Source organism: Carlito syrichta, unplaced genomic scaffold (genome assembly GCF_000164805.1).
Source record: "Carlito syrichta isolate Samal-C Ts95f unplaced genomic scaffold, Tarsius_syrichta-2.0.1 Scaffold312386, whole genome shotgun sequence".
NCBI classification, from domain to species: domain Eukaryota; kingdom Metazoa; phylum Chordata; class Mammalia; order Primates; family Tarsiidae; genus Carlito; species Carlito syrichta.
In genome coordinates, this window is record NW_007256482.1 from 421,177 (window position 1) to 444,644 (window position 23,468).

The 23,468-nt window shown below is 34.7% G+C and overlaps 1 protein-coding gene across 4 annotated transcripts in view; it reads left to right on the forward strand.

Moving 5' to 3' along the window:
• COPS2 (COP9 signalosome subunit 2) overlaps window positions 1-16,963 on the forward strand; it is a 33,680-nt gene extending 16,717 nt beyond the window's left edge. For 2 of the 4 annotated variants that reach the window (XM_008069893.1, XM_008069894.1), the window contains exons 4-13: window positions 635-760; window positions 3,130-3,240; window positions 3,366-3,443; window positions 6,453-6,627; window positions 6,851-7,029; window positions 7,135-7,187; window positions 11,286-11,383; window positions 12,963-13,045; window positions 13,901-13,959; window positions 14,894-16,963. In XM_008069893.1, the coding sequence (XP_008068084.1) occupies window positions 635-760; window positions 3,130-3,240; window positions 3,366-3,443; window positions 6,453-6,627; window positions 6,851-7,029; window positions 7,135-7,187; window positions 11,286-11,383; window positions 12,963-13,045; window positions 13,901-13,959; window positions 14,894-15,038 (1,107 nt within the window). In that variant the 3' untranslated portion in view covers window positions 15,039-16,963. The remainder of the gene's footprint in view (window positions 1-634; window positions 761-3,129; window positions 3,241-3,365; window positions 3,444-6,452; window positions 6,628-6,850; window positions 7,030-7,134; window positions 7,188-11,285; window positions 11,384-12,962; window positions 13,046-13,900; window positions 13,960-14,893) is intronic. The other 2 variants (XM_008069895.1, XM_021718506.1) reach the window with 1 other exon arrangement.
• Window positions 16,964-23,468: the final 6,505 nt, after the last annotated feature.

Below are 23,468 nucleotides of genomic sequence, written 5' to 3' on the forward strand. Positions count from 1 at the left end.
GTATATATTTTGGTCTGTGAATAGTAGTTTTTGTAATTTAAATAAATGTATTGTGTAATGACAAACAGTCTGAAATTTGGAAAATGTGGAAGTTATACTTGTTTCATAGGCTAACTTCCTAATTTGGTTTGTGTGTCTAAATAATGTAGTCATTTCAGGTTTAAGGCAAAATGTTTATAGTGTTCCTGTCATATGTAATTCTTCTTGTATAAAGCTGTATTTTGATGTATATTTCAATTATGTGGCATATTCTATATATATATATATTTTTTTTTTTTTTTTTGAATCTCACTCTGTCGCCCAGACTGGAGTGCAGTGGCACGCTCTGGCCATCGCAGCCTCGACCTGCTGGGCTCTGGCGATCCTTCTGCCTCAGGCTTCCAAGTAACTGGAACTACAGGCGTGCGCTACCTCGCCCGGCTAATTTTTTTTATTTTATTGTAGAGATGAGGTCTCGCCAAGTTGCCCAGGCAGGTGTTAAACCCACGGGCTCAGGCAATCCACTCACCTCAGCCTCCCAAAGTGCTGGGATTACAGACTGAGCCACTAAGCCTGGCTATATTCTATATCTTAATCATGTACATATTTTAGTCCATAAATATATATCTGATAATTCATTTTTCTTCCTACACAGACGAACTTTCCAGAAATGATGAATAGATATAAACAACTATTGACTTATATTCGGAGTGCAGTCACAAGAAATTATTCTGAAAAATCTATTAATTCTATTCTTGATTATATCTCCACTTCTAAACAGGTTAGACTCAAATTTTCACTGTTGGTACTATCAGTGTGTTTATAATTTATAGTAAGGGCTTTGTTCTTTAAAAATGAGAAGGTCTAGAGGTTCTGTTTAAGCAGTTATGCTAGTTATTAGTGTGCTCTAAAAATATGAACTGTTTTCTTGATTATAGTACTAATTACGTAAAAATAAGAGGTAATAACTCTAGGTTAATCTCTTGAAATATAACTTCACTTACTAAAATAATATGCAAACAAGTTTTGCAAGCTAATGTTAGGCTCCCATACAGTTATGATCACAGTTCCTTCTCAATTAGCCATTTCTGGGTGTTAAATAACTTAACACTGAATCACAGGCTGTTTGTGTGGAATTGGTTAGATTAAGATCCTTGAGGCACCCCTAAACTCTCAGTGCTTGGCATTACTCAGTAGGTGCTCAATAAATGCTTCTACAAAGTATGGGTAGATGATGAAAGGAAGGGCTAATGATGAAAGAAACTAAAATGGACATTGAGAGAGTCATAGTGCTTTCATTAATCTAGATTTGGTTAAGAAAAGCAGTGATGATTTTATATATATATATAGGGGTTTTTTGGCTAATATAATTTTCAATTGGCTCATTTATTCATTTTTTTTAAAAGCAATATAGTCCTCCATTTTAGCTTGCTTTTTTTTTTTTTTTTTTTGAGTCAGTCTCACTGTCACCCACCCAGTCTAGAGTGCAGTGGCATGCTCACGGTCACCGCAGCCTCATCCTGCTGGGCTCAGGCTATCCTTCCACCTCAGCCTTCCAAGTAGCTGGAACCACAGGTGCGTGCCAGCATGCCCAGCTATTTTTTTTATTTATCATAGAGACCAGGTCTCACCAAGTTGCCCAGACTGGTCTCAAATCCCTGGGTTCAGGTAATCCTCTCGCCTCCACCGCCCAAAGTGCTGGGTTTACAGGTGTAAGCCACCACGCCCAGCCATTTTAGCTTTCTTACTCTATGATAGTGAGCTCAGGATATATTCTCTATATCATTTTTATTTCTTAGAATGCTTGTTACCTTTCATACTCATAATTTAAAAATGCTTATCTCAGAATCAGCCTCTTATTTTCTGTGTTTTCTACTAGATACCATTTTTATTTCTTGAGACAGTTTATTTTTACTCTTTATACTTAAAATATATGTAGTGGGAATAGAGGAAGATAAACTTACATGTTTTGTTGGAACATTAGTATCTAGTGGCACTAATTCTGGAGTTACGTATCTTGAGGCTTTTCTTAAGTGAGCAAATGTTTTCTGAGTCCTACAAGTAAGTGTCATCAAAACATTTTTGGTACACTGTTTATAAATGTTATGCTTGATATTGGAGGATGTGGGATTGGGGTTAAGTTATTTTAAAATTTCCATATTTTGTTCTTCTGTGTGCTATTATATGTAAACTTTTTATCTTTCGAAAGTAATAGATATTGGGTGGCACTCTGTCTTATTCAGTATGCCATATGTAGTCATAAATAAATAGGCAGCCTTTCCTGAAAGCCTTTCCTGCTCTCATGGCCCTCCTACCTCTTGATCCTGTTAAGTATAGGATCAGATATTCAAACAAAGCTAGAAGTAGAGAAAAGGAGGGTGGGCAGGGGAGCCTATCAAGATGCAAAACAAATAGTAATTTTTATGGAAAAATGCCATACTCATGTTGGGAAATTGGTGGAGGTTAGACTAAAACTGTACTAGATATTTTTCTCCACCCAGTCCCAAGGTTTACCAGTGAGTTAAAAGCTGTGTGATTCAGTTAATTAGTCATATTTGTAGAAGAATTTTGAGAGAAGGAACTGAGATTATTCTTTGTGTCTTCAGTAACTTGCTTAGTGTTTGCCACATTGCAAGTATCAAATAACAGTTGAATGAATAAGATATCCACTATTAATAATAGTACAACTAGTTCTGTGTACATGTCATTTACTGCTGTTAATATAAAATGAATGACTGATCCCAGTGCTGTGATGTTTACATCTAATCCCAACCACTTGCAGATTTATGTGTTCCTTCTCCACTCTGCTACTCCGCTTGACTTTTTTTTTTTTAATTAAATACTAAAAATATAAAATAAGTTACTAGATTGGGAAGACAAACCTATACTATTACAGCGTTGGAACTTACAGAAATATAGTTTATATGAGAAAGTGTTTTCTGGGTTTTATGAAACAAACATAAAAACAGATTTAGGCACTTATAAATTTGGTCTGTATTTTGCTTCAGTTTTATTAATGTTTTGAACTGTTGAAGACATTCAGTAAGATGTAGATAGTGTATCTTATGTGTGTTAAAGTTCAAAGATGCACTTTTAGTTTGCTCAAATTAACTTTATTAACAGGTACAAATTTGCTGTTTACAATTATAGAATTCTGATTTTTTATGTCAGATGGATTTACTGCAGGAATTCTATGAAACTACACTGGAAGCTTTGAAAGATGCTAAGAATGATAGACTGTGGTTTAAGACAAACACAAAGGTAACAATTACAATTACATAAACTTTTTCCTTTGAAAAGTGGGTGGGTGTCTTTAATAAACTCTTAAAGATACATACTTTCTTCTGTTGAAATCTTGATTTTAATAAAGATTGCTTTTCTTACAGCTTGGAAAATTATATTTAGAACGAGAGGAATATGGAAAGCTTCAAAAAATTTTACGTCAGTTACATCAATCCTGCCAGGTAGCATTCCCTTATTTTTTCTTAATATTTCTTCATAATAAAAATTACAAGAAATAATCATGTTCAGAATATTACTTAGGGTTGTTTTTGTTTAAGCATCATCCCAAAAACAAAATTTGGAAAATAAATTATAAAAAGGCTAATTTTTTTCTGAGTATTGCATTTGTCTCTGTTTTAATCCTAATTTCAACCCTTATTATATGGGGAATTAATTACTGGTAACAATAAACAAACAGAGCAGTCATGATACTAAGTATAAGCTTTGACAATTTACTCTATGAAAATCGACCAGGCTATTATAAACATATATAATAAAGATATTTTATATTCTATTATATGAATCCCAGCAGCACTGTCCAACAGACCTGTCTAAAAGATGCTGGAAATGTTTCATGTTTGTGTTATGCAGTATGGTAACACTAGCTATATGAAACCGTGAAACATTTGAAACATGACTAGTGTGGCAGAGGTGCTAAATTTTTAATTTTATCCAGTTTAATTAATTTAAATTTGAACGGCTATGTGGACAGGACAGCATAGCTCATAACTTTTTAACTGAGCCTTCATTTTATATTTCCTTTTTTGTCTTGATCAAATAAGTCATTTAATATTAATTTAAATATATGTAGAAGCCGGGCTCAGTGGCTCAGCCTGTAATCCCACGCCTTTGGGAGGCTGAGGTGAGTGGATTGCCTGAGCCCACGGGTTTGAGACCCGCCTGGGCAGGCGAGACCTCATCTCTACAATAAATCCAAAAAAAAAATTAGCTGGGCGTGATAGCGTGTGCCTGTAGTTCCAGCTACTTGGAAGGCTGAGGTGGAAGGATTGCCAGAGCCCAGCAGGTCAAGGCTCCGGTGGCCGGGAGCAGCCACTGCACTCCAGTCTGGGAAACAGTGAGACTCCAACTCAAAAAAGAAAGTGTGTGTGTGTGTGTGTGTAGAAATGGCATTTTAAATAGTTTTAGGTTCTTCCAAAGTGTGTGTGTGTGTGTGTGTGTGTGTGTGTGTGTAGAAATGGCATTTTAAATAGTTTTAGGTTCTTCCAAAACCTTGTACTGTTATTTTAATAATATATATGCCATTTCTGTGAATGGGGAAAAAGATTAAGAAACTGCTCTAAGTGAATCACCTGCAGATATTTGTATTTAATAGTTTTGTTTTATAAAGCAGTCTAGTTGTTTATTATTTCTTACTTACACGCGCTTAAAGAGATTTAGTCTGATGGATTCAGTTTCATATGAAATGAGAATGGTAGAGAAGCCTTTTCTGAATGGAAGAGAATCTTTCATTATATGTATACATTGAATGTGAGAAAGCCCTCTGGAGAATTTTGCTTTAGGAGCATAAGAAAAAGTCTTTTTGAATTGTAAATAGTATTATAGTACTTAGTGTTTTGATGGGATTATGCCCAGAGATGCATGATACGCTTGATGTACAAATTGTTTTGCATGTCATATTTTAATCTGGTTATGATTTATCATTGAAAAATTAAACAGAATTTTAAGTTAGATGACCCAGTAAACAGTAAATTTTGACTTAGTGTATGTCATTGTTTGATATTTATGAATAGCTTGACTATATGCTGTTTTTCATGACCCACATTTTTTGGACTGTTGATCAACTTTAAAGTCAAGCTCAGATGTCACCACCTTTTTGTGATTCCTTTGACATTCCCAGGAGAATTAGTCCCTTCCTCTTCCTTTCTTCATTAATGCTTTGGCTAAAGTTGTTGCCATATATATCATAATTTATCTAATGACAGATTGAGCTTTTTGAGACCAGAAACCTTAACTCATTTAACCTTGTATTTACTCAAGGTAGACCCGGTACCTGGCACATAGAAGGCACTCAGGAAGTATTTTTTGGTTGAATAAGTGGATATAAAGCAGTTGTGAAAATTTGGGAAAGACTATAAATAAATCTATATATAACATGGCTGGGCATGGTGGCTCACGCCTGTAATTCCAGCACTTTGGGAGACTGAGGTGGGAGGATCCCTTGAGACTAGGAGTTCAAGACCAGTCTGGGCAACATAGCGAGACCTTGTCTCTATAAAAAATTTAAACATTAGCAGAATGTGGTGGCACATTCCTATAGTCCCAGATACTCGGGAGACTGAAGTTGGAGGATCTCTTGAGCCTAGGAACTTGAGGTTATAGTGAGTTATGATCTCACTACTGCACTCCAGCCTGGGCAAGAGCATGACCTGTCTCTAAAAGATAAAACAAAACAAAAGATAGCATTAAAACGTTTTATACATACAGTAGTTCCTACCTCCCCCCATCAGCAGTTTTACTTGCTGCAATTTCAGTTACCCACAGTCAACTACAGTCTGAAAATAATAAGATTTCTGGTGGGAGAAACCATATTCACGTAACTTTTTTTTTGCAGTATATTGTTATAACTGTTCTATTTTATTTTCAGTTGTTGATTTCTTACTTTGTCTAATTTATAAATTAAACTGTATCACAGGTATGTATATACAGTAAGTCCTCACTTAACAACATTGATAGGTTCCTAGAAACCGCAACTTTCAGCAAAACTGTGTACAGCAGTTCCTCAAATAATGTTTTGTTCAGCATTATTTTGACATAACATTGGTATGGGGAAAAATTGGTTTTATTATTTGTTGTTTGAGTGAAAGTCCATTTCCGAGAACCTGTCAGTGATGTTAAATGAGAACTTAACCGTATAGAAAAAACATATATAGATCAGTACTATCTGCAGTTTCAGGTATCCACTGGAAGTCTTGGAATGTATCCTCCATGCATACTGTACAAAAGAGACTCCACCAACTTTTTTCTTACCCAATTACTAAAAAGTAGAAAGGATGTGTTGGTTTCTTTTTGGCCATTAAAAGTGGTGTTGTTAGTACTCTGGTTCCCATTTAAAATTTGTAGTTCATTTTTATACAGAAATAAGATTACAAATGTAAAGGTTCCAGGCTAATATAAATAAAAATTACTATGTAAATTCTGTCTTGACTAATGTCAAGTATTTGCTTTCCTAGACTGATGATGGAGAAGATGACCTGAAAAAAGGTACACAGTTATTAGAAATATATGCTTTGGAAATTCAAATGTACACAGCACAGAAAAATAACAAAAAACTTAAAGCACTCTATGAACAGTCACTTCACATCAAGTCTGCTATCCCTCATCCACTGATCATGGGAGTTATCAGAGGCAAGTTTGGTTTGGAGAGGGTGGGCAGTGATATGGGAAGATATCAAGGTGTTTAATTAAATGTTTACTTTTAGAATTAAAATGTATACTTTGGTGCAGTACTATTCGGGTTATAGAATTAAAGGACTGAAAGTCACTACAGTAGTTTTTATTTGACCTTTATAAAGTGGTTAATTTTATTACAGAACTGAAAATGTTCTCTTTTCTCATTTTTTATTCACAGAATGTGGTGGTAAAATGCACTTGAGAGAAGGTGAATTTGAAAAGGCACACACTGATTTTTTTGAAGCCTTCAAGAATTATGATGAATCAGGAAGTCCAAGACGAACCACTTGCTTAAAATATTTGGTCTTAGCAAATATGCTAATGAAATCGGGAATAAATCCATTTGATTCACAGGAGGTATGTCTGCTTTAATTGTTAATTTATCTTATCAGCTGTCTTCAGTGGAAATAAATGTTGTATCTTTGTACATATAAATGGTTAATTTTTTTTTACTGTGTTTAGGCCAAGCCGTACAAAAATGATCCAGAAATTTTAGCAATGACGAATTTAGTAAGGTAAGATTTTACATTTCAATTGAGGTAAATTCCTTAAAGCAGTTTATAAGGGAGAGAGAGTTTTTCAGAATTCAGTTAATACTCAACATTTGCTTTTTTTGTAGTTTCAAATGAAATATATGAAAGTTTGTAGAATTTGTCTCTTCTGAAGTTGTTCATTATGCTGTTTTCTGTAGTCATAAGATTTTATAAAATATCTACTGCTTAATTTTCTTACTGTCTGTGTGTGTGTGTGATATCTTTCAGTAAAAAATGAATTGTGGATGTCTTAAAACATTATTTCATAGTGTTAACTGCCTCTGCTTTCCTTAATCCAAAATGAAATTATGATTTGGTCCCAGAATTTTCATTAAGACAAGACTTATAAGCATAATTTCTTACTCATATGTTATCTAAATGACAAGATGAAAATATCATTTAAAAAATATTTACCCTGGATAATTTTCTGAGGTAGAGTGTAGGGAGACAGAGGGATTATTTATGCTGGTAAGAAACCCAAAGATTTAATTTAATTCTTCTGTGGAAAAAGATGTAATCATGATTAACTCCTGAAAAACTTGCCATAATCAATTATTATTAAACAAAATTATAGAAGATAAGACTAAACAAAAAGCCTAGACAAGAAGGCCTATTTTTGCAAAAGGAATTAGTCAGCCAGAGACACTTTGCTTTGGGCTAAGAATAAATGGAGCCCTAGGGTTTTGTGGGCTTTCTTTGGAGGAAAGTGTAAGAAATTTACTAAGTTTCTTCAAGTCCTATTTTAGGTTGTACAACTGAGATTACCAAGGTTGGAAAAATGTAGTTAGGGACATAGAACTTTGCAGATATATATAGATAATTTAGATGTCCAGATGTTCTATTAGTACTATTTTTCATTAAAAAAAACACTATTAGACTGCAAATTATGAGTCACCTCCACAGAGTAGAAGTTTTATATACTTGGAGGAAATAACTTATTTCATGGTGTTAAAGTTCCTGTTTATTTAAGTGTTTATTTACTAATAGAACATCTGGACATCTAAATTATCTATATATATCTGCCAAGAAACCCTGTTCTATGTCCCTAACTACATTTTTCCAACCTTGGTAATCTCAGTTGTACAACCTAAAATAGGACTTGAAGAAACTTAGTAAATTTCTTACACTTTCCTACAAAGAAAGCCCACTCTGTTGCCCAGGCTGGAGGGCAGTGGCAAGATCATGGCTCACTGCAGTCTCAACCGTCTGGGTTCAGGTGATCCTTCTGCCTCAGCTGCCCCAGTAGTTGAGACTATTAAAGGCATGTGCCCCCATACCTGGCTAATTTTTTTTTTCTTTTATAGAAATGAGTTCTTGCTATGTTACCCAAGCTGGTCTTGAACTTCTGGGCTTAAGTGATCCTCCTGCCTCAGCCTCTCAAAGTGCTGAGATTACAGGCTTGCGCCACCATGCCTGGCTACTTTTTTTTAAATGGCTATAATTTTAATAAGTTATTAGTTTTTGGTTTGTTTGTTTAAGAAAACTTAATTTCAGCTATAAAAAAATAAGAATCAGGTTTTTTCTAGAGAGACTGCAAATAGGGGATTGAAAACCATCAATTTTGCTATTAAGAAATCTATTTCTTCTCTTTTGTGAACATCTTTATTTTAATATATGTTTGTTGAATTAGATTGATATTAATTATGAAAGGAGAGGTCTTCATCTTTCAACTTATTTCATTCATATTTGACATATTAAAATCCAATATGGTTACAGATTAACTACTTAATACTTTTAAATTTATTTTTGTTGTTTTTACTTTGGTTTTTTTCCCCCTTTATTACTTCTTCCAGTACCTGATACCTTTAATAGATTATTTACAACATCAAAGCAGCAGTTTAAAAAAAATATTTGTTTTGAGACAAGGTTTTCCATCTCACCCAGGCTGGAGTGCAGTGGCATGATTGAAGTTCACTGCTGCCTTAAACTCCTGGCCTCAAGTGATCTTCCTGCCTCAGCCACCCAAGTAGCTTAGACTACAGGCATCAGCTACCATACCCAGCTGATTTTTTAAATTTTTTGTAGAGACGAGGTCTTGCTTTATTGCCCAGGCTTGTTTCAAACTCCTTGCCTCAAGCAGTCCTCCTGCCTCAGTCTCCTAAAGTGCTGGGATTATAGGCTTGAGCCATCACACCTGGCCCAAACTTGTAAAACTCTAAAGAAATTATTGAAGAGACGTTTTCATATAAGTTAAATTAACTAATAAGTACATTAAAATTGGTTAAAGGATTGATTTATCAAAGTATTAACTATTATAGTTATTACTGATTATGCCAGTGAAGTTGCTATATTAAAATTCAGAAACTTATTTTAGCCGAGCTCGGTGGCTCAGCCTATAATCCCGCGCCTTCGGGAGGCTGAGGTGAGTGGATTGCCTGAGCCCGTGGATTGCCCGAGCCCGCGGATTCAAGACCCGCCTGGGCAGCGAGGCCTCATCTCTACAATAAATCAAAAAATCAGCCAGGCGTGGTAGTGCATGCCTGTAATTCCGGCTACTCCGAAGGCTTAGGCGGAAGGATCACCGGAGCCCAGCCGGTCAAGGCTGCGGTGGCCGGGAGCGGCCACTGCACTCCAGTCTGGGCAGCACAGTGATGCTCCAACTAAAGAAAAAAGAAACTTATTTTAATGGTAAATTTTGACCCAAGCAAGTGACCTATGGTATCCCACAATTTTGTGTAAGATTTTTTTTAAAAATTCTACTTATGCAACGGAAGAATGTCTGATAGTTAAAATATAGACGGGGTGCGGTGACTCTTGCCCATAATCCCAGCACTTTGGGAAGCCGAGGAAGGAGGATTCCTTGAGACCAGGAGTTCAAGACCAACCTGGGCAACATAGCAAGAACCCATCTCTGCAAAAATTAGCTGGGCATGGTGGCATGTGCCTGTAGTCCCAGCTACTCAGGAGGCTGAGGCAGGAGGATTGCTTGAGACCTGGAGTTTGAGGTTGCAGTGAGCTATGGTCACTACACTGCACTCCATCCTGAGCAGTAGGATAAGACCCTGTCTCTTAAAAAGGAAATAAATAAAATCAATGTATGTGCAAATGTTTTCACTACTTGAACATGTCCTCCTGTAGTGTATTACAGTAATGTGTTTGAGGTAGCTAAGAAAGTAATGCTTCCTAATTTTATCTTCCTAGTCAGTTGCCAGCAGACTAGAGGAAAATAATTCCTGTTGAAGCACTTGAATCACCCGTCCCTAACATGAAGTTACATTGCGACCCAACAGATGGAAGCACAGCAGAGGGCGTTCAGAATGGCTGATGATATGTCTTACATATAAAGCAGACAGTGGTGCCATATCCAGAAGGTTGGCTTCTTCCTTCTCAGCACCTTTAGCAATCCCCATAGTGCCTTACAGAATTATTTCAAGAGTAGGTACTAGAGACCTCAGAGAATTATGACCATAAATCAGCCTTTGGCCTTCTGCAACAGGGGATTCCATCACTCTTTGTATATGTGCCATTATCTGCCACCAGTGTTTCTGCTGTTTTAGCTCAGTGCAGTTTTAAGGCTAGACAAACCTGAGAATCAAATATTCCTTTTGAAAAGTTTTAGCAGTTGCTGGTAGCTTTCTAGAAGATATAAATTAGGAAGCTGCATTTTTGGAATAGCCTTCAGAGAAGATATACTTATTTGAAAGACAAGGCCAAACACCATGTATATGTAAAGTGCATGAAACCTGGCTTCTTTCATTATGATCAATGAACAATTAGGGATTAAATGCACAATTTAATTTGAAAACATAAAGCATTAAGCAGTTGTTAAATGTTTTATTGCCAACTTTTAACAAAACTAAGATTTTGAGATTATTTTAATTAGCTATATGTAAATATAATATATAACTCCAAAAGAAGATTTATTTAATCTTTCCTTTAAGAAACCGAAAGCAAAAACATTAAAAAGGAAATTCAGTTTTTTGGCAGAAGGATGGGTGTGTGTTTAACTCTGATTTCCATGACAGAAAGTATGATATAATTTAGATTTTTGCATATGAAAATTGAGGAACAGCTCTTTTGATTTATCTGATTTAATACAAAATTTCATGTTTGACAAAATTTATACTTTTTTTCTGTTAGTGCCTATCAGAATAATGACATCACTGAATTTGAAAAGATTCTGAAAACAAATCACAGCAACATCATGGATGATCCTTTCATAAGAGAACACATTGAAGGTATGTTGTTTCTGCTAACTGAATTCTTGACTTTCTTTGCCACTGTCAACTGTTTCTTAACGGAGCTACATCGAATTAAAGCTGTTTTTCTTCTGTGTATTGCAAGGCATAGAAATGTTTCTAAATGCTGTCATGTAATAGGATACTCCTTAAAATTATAAAGAAATTATTAGCTAATTTCATTTAAGTTCTTATAGGATATCCATTTTGTTAAGGTGACTGTCCCTTTTGCCCTTTTATTCTGATGTAGGTACTGTTGCATGTTTACTATTGATGCTTAGGTTCAAAGTTAATTTTTAGTGTCTATTTTTGACAAGTAACACATGCTTTGAAGATATACTGCTGTAGATAAGGCTGACATGCTTGTACTGTGGAAGGTAAGGTAAAACTGGGAAGGTTTCATAATAGTAAATGAATGAGATTTTTAGCAAGTTCTGTTAAATTACCAAGAACAAAAGTTATCCCTTTGTTCTTATCTCTTTGTTTTTATTTTGTTTTTTCTCCTTTATCACTTCTTCTAGGACCTAATACTTTCTAAAAGTTATTTATAACATTAAAGCATCAATTAAATTGTTCTGGGACCTCTTTTATAGCTTCAGTCTTCCGACCTATTATAAAGCTATTTGAAGGTTTTTAAATGACCATTTGGAACTAAATTCCAGGTACATCAGGAAAATCTGAAGAATACTTTAAAAGTAATATTCTGTTGTTCCTCACCTTCCTTTCTTTTTCATTCAGCAGACATTTTAAGAGTTCTTGTATGAACCTGGAATGATACTGCACTTTGTAGATAAAGGAAAACATAGAGGCCTTGTCCATAAACTTCAATCTAGTTTTTAAAAAATTTTAAAAGACTATTGTACATAAAGAAACCGGAGGAAATTGTAAGGGCATTACATAAAAATCTAATACTCTAGGTTTTGAGATAGTATAAAACAAGGAAGTTGGCTGGTACAAATTGGAGCTTCTTTCAAAATGTTAACTGTTGAGGAAATGATAAGCAGGGGAATATTATTGAGTTGAGAAGACAAGAGAATCTTTTTATAGAGATAAGAACAAAGGGATAACTCTTGTCCTTGGTAATTTAACAGAACTTGCTAAAAATCTCATTCATTTACTGTTATAAAACCTTCCCAGTTTTACCTTACTTTCCATAGTACATGCATGTCAGCCCTATCTACAGCAGTATATCTTCAAAGCATGTGTTACTTGTCAAAAATAAACACTAAAAATTAACTTTGAACCTAAGTGTCAATAGTAGACATGCAGCAGTACCTGTATCAGAATAAAAGGGCAAAAGGGACAGTCACCTTAACAAAATGGATATCCTATAAGAGTCTCAAAGTGAACAAAATCAGGGAAGTGGGAACAAATTACAGGAGAGGCAGCCACTGATACTGTGTATCCATTGAACCCAAATATTTTAAAATCTAAACACTTTATATCTTTGCCAAGCAGAAAAGTGTATTTTAAGAAGGTAAATGTTAAAGTTAACTAATGATTTAGGAGTACATAATACTTCATAAAGATACCATACAAACTTAATTACAAATACATTATTTTAATTTTTGTCTTTCAGAGCTTTTGCGAAACATCAGAACACAAGTGCTCATAAAATTAATTAAGCCTTACACAAGAATACATATTCCTTTTATTTCTAAGGTACTTATATTCATGGATTTTAATGATGTTTATAATTTTAGTTATAAATGCAGTTGAAGTATGCCTATCTTCCATTTAAAAGAGTAGCTCTCACTTGGTAACATTTTCTAATACTACATTCTTAAATTAAGCAGAGCTTAAAGCTTCTACCTTTTTTTTTTTTTTTTCATTTTAAGATATGGTCTCACTGTGTTACCCATGCTGGAGTATAGTGGCTAATCATAGGTACCACCATAGTGCACTATAACCTCAAACTCCTGACCTCAAGCAGTCCTCTACCTCAGCTCCTCACTAGCTAGGATTAGGCTTTACTTTTTTTTTTATTTTTTTTCAGAGACAGGATCTTGCTATGTTGCCCAGGCTAGTCTAGAACTCCTGGCCTCAGGCGATCCTCCTGCCTCAGCTTCCCAAAATGCTGGCTTTATAGGCATGAGCTACCATGCCTGGCCTTTGACTTTACTTTAAATGTAAATTTTTACTGTGTCTTCTTGGCATAAATTGAGTTAACAGAAAAGAGTTTTAACATTGTAATAAAGATATCAGGAATGACTAAATTTCTTTTTAAGTATTCTTTCAACCTCAGGGAAAATTGTAGGATAGAGTAGTAGCTAAAATATGTAACTACCTCAGCAACAATAAAATTGTGGTAGTAATATACTTCAAAAGTTGTAAAGTTAAATTTTTATCAGACTTGTGTTCTCAGAGATAATTTGAAATGATAATTTGCTTAAAAATCTTCTCTTTACTAATTTTCCTTTAAGTTGTAGAAATGAATTAAAATTAGAATGACTATATAAAATCATGAAGTCTTTAATAATGTGAATTAGAAGAACTATAACAAGTCTTTTGTTTTAGGAGTTAAACATAGATGTAGCTGATGTGGAGAGCTTGCTGGTGCAGTGCATATTAGATAAGTAAGTACTTTGCTGTTTTTTATCACAAAATGTTTGGGACCATAAATTTGAATAATGATGATAAAGGTAGCAGTTAAATTCCTGATTTTTCATAAAAAGTACCCTCCAGCTATAATTTTCTATTAGAGAAGAGATATATATATATAAATATGCTGATGGTTTCTGATGAATGAGCATATTAAAGACATGATCTCTGAAAAACTTCTCAGTGATTTTTCAGAAGGATTTCTCATCCAGTGTATGACAAATATACAGCCAAAGAACTATTTAATGAATAGTATTTATTTTTGTATGTTAAGTATAGGGCATGTGGTACTTTTTTTTTTTGTATTGGAGTCTCACTCTGTCACTCAGACTGGAACACAGTGGCCGCTCCCGGCCACAGCAGCCTCGACCTCCTGGGCTCCAGCAATCCTTCCGCCTCAGCCTTCCAAGTAGCTGGAACTACAGGCGCGCACCACCATACCCTGCTAATTTTTTGATTTATTGTAGAGATGAGGTCTCGCCAAGTTGCCCAGGCGGGTCTCAAACCCACAGGCTCAGGCATTCCACTCACCTCAGCCTCCCAAAGCGCGAGATTATAGGCTGAGCCACCGAGCCCAGCTGGTATGTGGTACTTAATGGTTTTGAAATTATATCTTTCTTAAAGGTAGTACATTATTTAAAGTTTCACAGGTGACTTTGCCTTTGATTCATTGGCTATGTCCATATCTAGTGGTTCTTTCAGTGAAACTGATAAAAGGTAGCTGAGATCTGGTTTCTGTGTAGAGTTTGAATAAGAGAATGAAGTTATCCCTAACACTGAACTCACTCATTTAATGTAGGAAGCTGTTTTTTCTTTTGTATTTATCAGTATTGCATTTTACGAAACAATCCAGAAGCTATGCTTAGTGAAAGTCATTTGTAGACACATCTTTTATTTATTTCTTTCCAGCACTATTCATGGCCGAATTGATCAAGTCAACCAACTGCTTGAACTGGATCATCAGAAGAGGGGTGGTGCACGGTATACTGCACTAGATAAATGGACCAACCAACTAAATTCTCTCAACCAGGCTGTAGTCAGTAAACTGGCTTAACAGAGAACAAGCTTTTACAGACGTCCTTAAGGCAACAGTGCAGAGATGTAATCCTTAAAAGAACTGGGAATGGCAAAACTACTGTCGGTTGATGTGTCCTGAAAATTATTGGAGTTATGGCAGAAGTGCTTTTTTGATCAACTGGTTTGTGTTTTGCTGCTGCATTTATCCCAAGAAAAACAGCTTTAATCTCCAGAAGAAAACCAAAATACCATGGGATTTATGCTGTATTGACATCTTGCCCTAAACATACAACATCCTAGTAATTTGTCATGGGCAACATGACCAGAGAGAAGATTTTTGTCATGATTTTAAATACACTGACACGCTACTGTTGGTTAAATTTAAACATGTTTTACCTGCAGAAATTCTCTCACAAATAACCTGCAATAACTTGAAATGCATACCCTTTTGAACACTTCCTTTTCTCATGTATAAATTAAAATGTTTGCTGCATTTTGCAAAATGTCAATTCTCCAAAAATGTGTCCGTATATTTCTGTACCTGCAGTGTAGTAAAGGTTTAGATGAAACCCCGTAATTATAGTGGCATACTGTCACTTAGGTTTCAAGCAGCAAAATAAACAGTGCAGCTCAGAAATTGTAGTTTGGTTCTTGATGTGTTTTTATTACATTTGGGGTTGTTGTTTTGTTTTTTAGTACTTTAGAAATTTCAGATTATTTTATCTTCAGTTAGTGATTTCAAAAAGCCTGGGGGCAAATCGTTGGTTATTTGCTTTCAAGTTTTTAAAAGTAATCTTTATTGATAAAGTAAGGAGAGCTACTTTCTAACAGAACACTTGCATAGTACTTAATTGACAGAGATGCTTTAAAGGAATAACATTCTTTTTTTTTAAAGAATGATCTTCCTTTTTAAAAGAATAAATTCTAACTCTCAGAATGTTCACTTTAAACAAATATGCCAGAACATAGACAGCTAAATGAATGTTACTCTGCATAGTGACCATGCTGGAAGGTTATTTCCTAATGCCAGCAATCTACCATTGCCCAAATCCTCCTGGATTTGCTCTTTTAGAATTGCATTCAAAGTTAATTTAAGCCACACACTCTATTATTTGATGATTATATGTTGTTTAAAAAAATTAGTATTACCAAACTTGATTATTTTCAGTTACCATTGTTTGGCATTAGTTTCCCAAAATGTAACCTCACTTTGAAGTAATACAGAAAGAATGCAACTAGCTTTGAAAGCAATCCCAAGAGAGTTTTAAAGGTTTTTGAGCAGTGGCAGTATAGTTAGGAGAATGAACTGTGGCCTTCCAAGGTGACTACCTTAAAGGAACTCAGCTCATTTGAATGTATTGAGTTTGGGATGTATTTGTTTCATTTTTTTTAAAGTTCACATCTTATAGTGTCAAAAGCAAGAACTAAGATTAACATAATTTCTTTGGTTTTTCTATTGCTTGTTATTATGTAAAAAGTGAGTGGCAGTTCAGGAGGAAGATTGTTGTAACTGAAGAATGACAACCAATAATTTTTGATCATTAAATCAGATTTTATAAACAGTGGAAGGAGCATGGACTTAAAACAGGCATGCTTATTCGGTTTTGTCAAAATTTTACGAAAATATGTGATATATATTTATACTAAAACTATATAATCCTTAGGTTTAGGAAAGCAATCAGTCAATGTCTTTAGCAGATTAAAGCAGTATTAAACACAAGTATAAGTTGGAAATTGTAGAAAACTGAAAGAAAACGAAAGACAAAATTAATGTCTATGGTAGGGAATAAAAAATTTAAGATATTATAAAATTATGTGTATTTTCTTCTCTTTTACATAAATCATTTGTGATAAGTGTGCTAAAATTTTTTTACAAGAGTGATATTAATTAGGATTTATTTTTCAATATAATTTGGAGACCCTTTGTTATCCAAATAAAAATGACAAGTTTCTGTGCCTGTATTCAAATATGTATGCATGTATGATAACCCTTGAAAGCTATAGCCCCGCTTAACTTTGAATTGTGGAACTAGAAGTTAAAGGATTTGAATGATGTGATTTAACCTTTACCTTCCAACTCTTTCACTGCCCAGTTCTCTGATTTTTTTGCTATATAATAGTGCATCTTCCAGTTTATAGAGAGAAAGCATGCTCTTGTTATTCTTTAAAGCTGGGCTAAGTATATAACAGTGTCCAAAGTTATACCATAAACTTTAATTTAACATAATTGTGTATCAGATAGCTTTGTTTACCATAATAGTCCCCAGATATAGGGGACTTTTTTTGTTAGTCATTTGCCACTTCTGTTCTAGAACATATGTTTTTTATATATCTTGTTTAACAAGTCTGACTAGCTTTAAGCAATTTATTTTTCCCTTTAAACATTTTTCTGTTTTTTGTGTGCATCAAACATTGAGACTGCTTATCAAAATGTAAATTTAAAAGAAGTTAAAAATTGGCAAATTCCTAGCATTTATCCATGGTTAAATCTTTGCTCTTTTGTGAAAACTATACAAGCAGTATACATCATATTATAATGTGTTCATCTCATTTTTCTTTTTAGTCCAAAACCTAGTTAAACTTAGTCCACAGCAGTCTTTGCTTGCCATAAATAGATGCTAACTATTATAAGAGCTGAATTTCTATTACTCATTGTTAGTCTTACATTAATTTAAAATTGTTGATTAAATGTTCTTTTTTCTTCACGTCTTAATGTAACATAACTAATTTATTTTTGAAGATGAGTATATGTATACTAAGTATGTTCATTATGAGTCCCTTCTAACTAAAGGCTGATAGTATATCCTTAAGACAACTGAAAACCTGATTTCACAATGGGAGTTAGTTTAAGTGAAGCCTGTTTTAAATGGGCTATCCTGCGGGTGATACTGTTTGTTACCTTATATAAGACTTAGGTTTGTCCCAGACTGAAAAACTTCTATTCTTGATATTTAAAACATCCATAATGGTATATATTCTATTTAATTTTTTTGAGTTGCAGTCTCACTCTGTATGTCACCTAGGCCGGAGTGCAGAGGCACAAGCACAGCTACCACAGCCTTGACCTGCTGGCCTCAGATGATCCACCTCAGCCTTCCAAGTAGCTGGAACTACAGGCACGTGCCACCATGCCTGGCTAATTTTTTTATATACTGTAGAGACGATGTCTTGCCATGTTGCCCAGGCAATCCTTTCGTCTCAGCCTCCCAAAGTGTTGGGATTACAGGTTTCAGCCACCGCATCCAGCTCATGAGACTTTTTTAAAAATTTTAAATCAGTAGTTAGAATTCTTCAGTAAAGACAGGTAAGTATACTTTTTGATTTGTGGCAGGGATGTCTAAATCAGCATATGAAGCAGATTAGTCCATAAGACAAAAGGTAATTTACCTAGTGAATTCCCTTTACCTCTTTTTAAGGAACTCAAAGATGCCTCTAATCATGTATTTACCAATGATTTTTTTTTTTTTTTTAGTTATTATTATTAAACCTGAAAAGTTTTCTCTTGATTCAGGTTTTTGAAGTGAGGCTTGAGCATACAAAAGAAGTAAAGCTGAGAGTTTCATTCTTCATATGGGATTTATGACTATAAAATATCTCTGGCATTTTGGAAGGAGATAAACATCATTTTGCACTGAGATACATAACAAAAATAAGGAATTGACATTTAACTATTTTGTTTCAAAGTGTTAACACTATCTAGGAACTTAGAACAAGGTATGGGGTATCAGGTTTCAGAACATGAAACTCAAGAAATTTGGTCATCGTTTGTATTACCAAAATAAAAACTTTCTTCCTTTTTCTTTTGGAAGTTTTACTTGTCATTGTTTTAGGTTTCAGGGTTTTTTCGTTTTTTTTTCAAGGCAGCATCTTATATTTTGATACAATAATAAATAGGAATTTGTAAGAAATTCCATAATGAAGGTATATCAGAAGTTATATTTAACTCAAGATTATTAAATTTCTAGTAACTTCTGGGTAATGTGTTCCCTTAATGACTCGGGTTAGCCAATGGTTCAAAATTTCTGTTTACTTTTATTTACTAGGTGAGACTTGTTTAATTTTTGGAACTTCAGGGGAAGCACTAGAGTTTTAATGCCATATATAGGATTTTTATTACATAAAGCACCACAAATTAAAACTAGACTTAACTGTCAATTAGTGATTCAAAATATTTCTCAAAAAGCTAAAATTTAGTATCGATCTATTGCTTTTGAATCGTAAAGAGAATTGTTTAACTTTGGTAACTCCCCAGAAGAAACCAGTGTGTAGTTCTCTAAAATTTTGGTTTTTTTAGTGTCTAGTGTCATGTGTTATCTAAAAACCTAGAGTATTTAAAAATCTTTTGTAGTCAAAGATAGATACCAACTTTACCTTAAAACCCTGTGCCAGGTAAGAAAAAATTGTTTCTTAAATACTTACCTTACTATTTGGGGCCAACTTTGTTTCATCTTGGCAAAATTGTCAACTTTGATGAGAATTTCCACATGAATGGCTGGCCAATACTATTTTTTTTGTTTGTGTGTGTGTGTGTGTGTATTTGTTTTTTTTTTTTTGAGGGAAACCTAAGTCTAGGGGTGCAAAATTTTATTCTTCACTTTATCATGGTAATTTTTTTCCAGTTTCCATTACTTAATATATCACTTGTTTCTGACACAGGCAATTGTCGTTCCATGAAAAGAAATGCCAGTGCACCAGTTAGTTCTGTGTTGTGACTAAGTTTCATGTGGAAGACAGTATCCAAATTTGCATAATAATCTAGAGGATTTTTTTTTTTTTTTTAATTCTGAAACAAGGACATTTTAAAATCAGTTGCTAAAGGTTTTGGACATTATTCATCTGTGAGTTTAGAAATTAGAAAATGTAATCTCTAGCAGTTTTAAATCTCCCCACGAGTCAAAAATTTTGGCATGCTAGGAGCTCAAGGCTACAGTAAGCTATAATCACACCACTGCACTCCAGCCTGGGTGAAAAGGTGAGATCTTGTCTCTTAAAGTGTTAACATGCTTATTATCTTATTAGCATATTAATGCTGAATGTTGAATATCTAATTTTTGTTAAAAGGTTTGCCAATCCCTTACGATTTGCTACTATATTAAATGTGTATCACTTATAAATACTTTGAGAATAATTAAAATTTTCAATTCAAGAAATGCTGCGAAGTTATAGAAAATGCAGTTGTTTGATTTTGCAATGTGTTCCATAATTAGTTGTATTGTGAGTTTTCTCAATTTTGTTTATCTTAATATAAGAATTTACAAATGAGTGAGCACTAATTAGGTGGGAAAAAGTAGGTGACTAGGAGTGTAGCAGAGGCTGTCTACCTGGAATTAGAAGTCCCACAAGTTAATACTTGAGAATCAACAAGTGCAAGATGAGTCACAAGGTAGGTACTCAAGGGTTCTTGATGCATCTGCACATTCCTTATTGGTAATAAAAATTATGTAATCCACTCTAAGTATTTACTGTGCAAATATTTGTTACACTTAAGCACAAGACCAGCACAGTAACTTTAAACAGTACTATATATGCTTGCTTGAGTTCTTCAATAATGTATACTGAAAAATCGCTTTTGAATGTTTTAAGACTTTCTCAGAAAAAAGTAATGAAAATCTCATTTGATTTGAAAATCAGGATTTTTATGTTTTTCACATTTAAGATTACCATCTTGTTTGCTTTGAAGCATTCATGGAGGAGTTGGCTTCTCCAGAACCCTGTATAATCTTCTGTCCATGAACAATTCATATTGTAAACAAACGGCTCTTAGGAATTAACTCCCTCAGTATAAATTAAACTGAAGGAGTTAAACATTTTCAAGCAGGAAATTAAGCCAAGGAAAGAAGTGGGAGAATGTACTCTCCCAAGCTTGTTATGATGCTTTAAAATGAACAGTTTAAGAGCTGCAACATCTAAGAAACCATTTGTGAATGTATTATGGATCCAAAACTACTTTTCTCAGGTGTAACCTTCAATCTAGTGGAATGGATCAACCCTAATCTCAAGGCACAATGATTATGTAATCAGACAACATTTGAAAGTAAAAATAGCTTTCAGATTAAGAGCCATGTGACTAAGATTCCAGTGTAAATGACTAAAACTAATGTCACTTTGTATGTTGCAAATTTCTTTGCCTTCCAAGTGGTGGGAGTAGAAGAGGAGTGAAGCAGTTTAGCTACTTCTATTTCAGCTACATTTCAAACAGCAGTGGTAGGTGGTATTGTGTTGATAGCATTAGCCCAGCAAAGAACAGCATAAGCAATATACATCTGACATTTGAGTTATGACTTTATTTGTTGTGCTTAATAGTTTTATGTTCCCAACTCTTAATTTTCAGAGTAATGAATAAAAATGCATAGTTGTCTTTCTAGAAACATACTTAAAACTTTTGATTATTATCTTCAGTTGTAGTGCTCTTCAACTGAAGAAGGGTTACCTAACTCAAAAAATAAGTTGTTTTGTGAACAAGTATAGATAATAAACGAATGTACTTTATTGAGTAAGGTAAGGTTGATTGTTAAAACTTGGTCACTCATTATTATTTTCTTCACCACGAAGAGGCAGTTAGGAAAGGAATCCAAACATACTAGAATTCTAAATGGAATACACCCCTTCTCTAACCCCTTCATCTGTTTATTTAACAGATATTCATTGTGGGCCTACCATGTGCTAGGGACTGTTCTAAGGTTGAAGAAGGCCATGTGGAACATAATATCCCTGTGCTCAAAGAGCTTAGTTGTATGGTGAGAGGCAGATAAAAAGGTTAATTTCAGATAGAGAAAATGAATGTTGATTTCACATTTGAATGAGTAAAAGCACCTGGGTATGCAAATCCAGGGCAAGAGCCATTCAGGCAGAGGTTAAGTGCATCTGAGTTAGGAAAGGTATATCAAATTCAAGCAAGGTGTACGGTATGATGTTAAGATTGCAGAGGTGGACAGGGACCAGATTATGTGTAGCCTTAGATAATAAATTGGGATTTTGTTCTAAACACAGTGGGAAGTCATTGGAAATTTAAAAGACAATTCTGGCTATTGTGTGGAGAAACTACTGTATGAGGCAAGAGCCCAAGTCTGTATAAAAGATAATGGAGGTTTTTAGACTTGAATTTGGAGAGACATGTACAGGATCACAACTGGGCAAATGAGACTTAGGAGTTGAAATTGTGAATTATAAAGGAAAGAGACATCAAAGATGGTTTCTTAATGAGTAACTGGTAGATAGTGGTATCATTAAATGAAATGGGAAGACTGGGAAAGCATGTTTTTTGCAAAAGAGAAGCTAGCAAAAGAAACAATGGATCAGAAGCTTGGAAATACATGAGGAGTGTCATACATGAGGAGGATGTCACAGAAACTAGGCATTTTAAATAGAAAATATTTAGTGATCCAACTGAATGCTGCTGAGAGGTTAAGTAAGATGAGGGCTGAGAAGGGCCCTAGGTTTTTGCTAGATGCATTTCTTTGGTGATATTAACTAGCAAGCATTTTCAGTGGAATGGAGAAGTTACAGCTCTTCTGTTTTTTAAAGATAGGGGTATAATTCGGGATTAGGTTAAAGATGATTTGTTTTTGTTTTTGTTTTGTTTTGTTTTGTTTTGTTTTGTTTTGTTTGAGTCGGAGTCTCACTCTGTTGCCCAGGCTGGAGTGCAGTGGCACACTCACGGCCACTGCAGCCTTGACCAGCTGGGCTCCAGTGATCCTTCTGCCTCAGCCTTCCAAGTAGCCAGAACTACAGGCGCACGCTACCACGCTCAACTAATTTTTTGATTTATTGTAGAGAGAAGTTCTCGTCAAGTTGCCCAGGCTGGTGTCGAACCCCTGGTCTCAAGCAATCCTCTCGCCTCGGCCTCCCAAAGTGCTGGGATTACAGGCTTGAGCCACCACACAGGCCTAAAGGTTTTTTTTAATCCATCTTTTTTTTTGAGGATGGGAGAGGCACAAGAACATGTAACATACTGACCCTCTTAATAGAGTTTTAAGTGTCCAAGAGAGGATTGCTAACTGTAGGCACAAGCTGTGCAGCAGATCTCTAGTAGAGAACTTACTCATCTTACATAACAAGCTTTATACTCATTAATTAACAGCTTTCAATTTTCCTGTCCATCCAGCTTGGCAGCCATTTAATCTTTGCTTCTATGAGTGTGACTATTTTAGCTACTTCATAGAAGTGGAATTATGCAATATTTGTCCTTACATGAAAGTTCGTTCCTTTTTACCTCTTCTGAATGTTAAGTGAGAAATTTTGAAATAAAGCAGACCATAACTCCAGACATTAGTAACAAACAGCCTTCTACAAAGTTTCTCTTCCTATAAAATACTTTAAGACCAGTTTCTTTTTCTTTTCCAACAACTATATAAGTATGTAATGTTAAAATCTTTCTTTGAGCCGGGCTTAGTGGCTCAGCCTGTAATCCCGCGCCTTTGGGAGGCTGAGGTAAGTGGATTGCCTGAGCCTGCGGGTTCGAGACCCG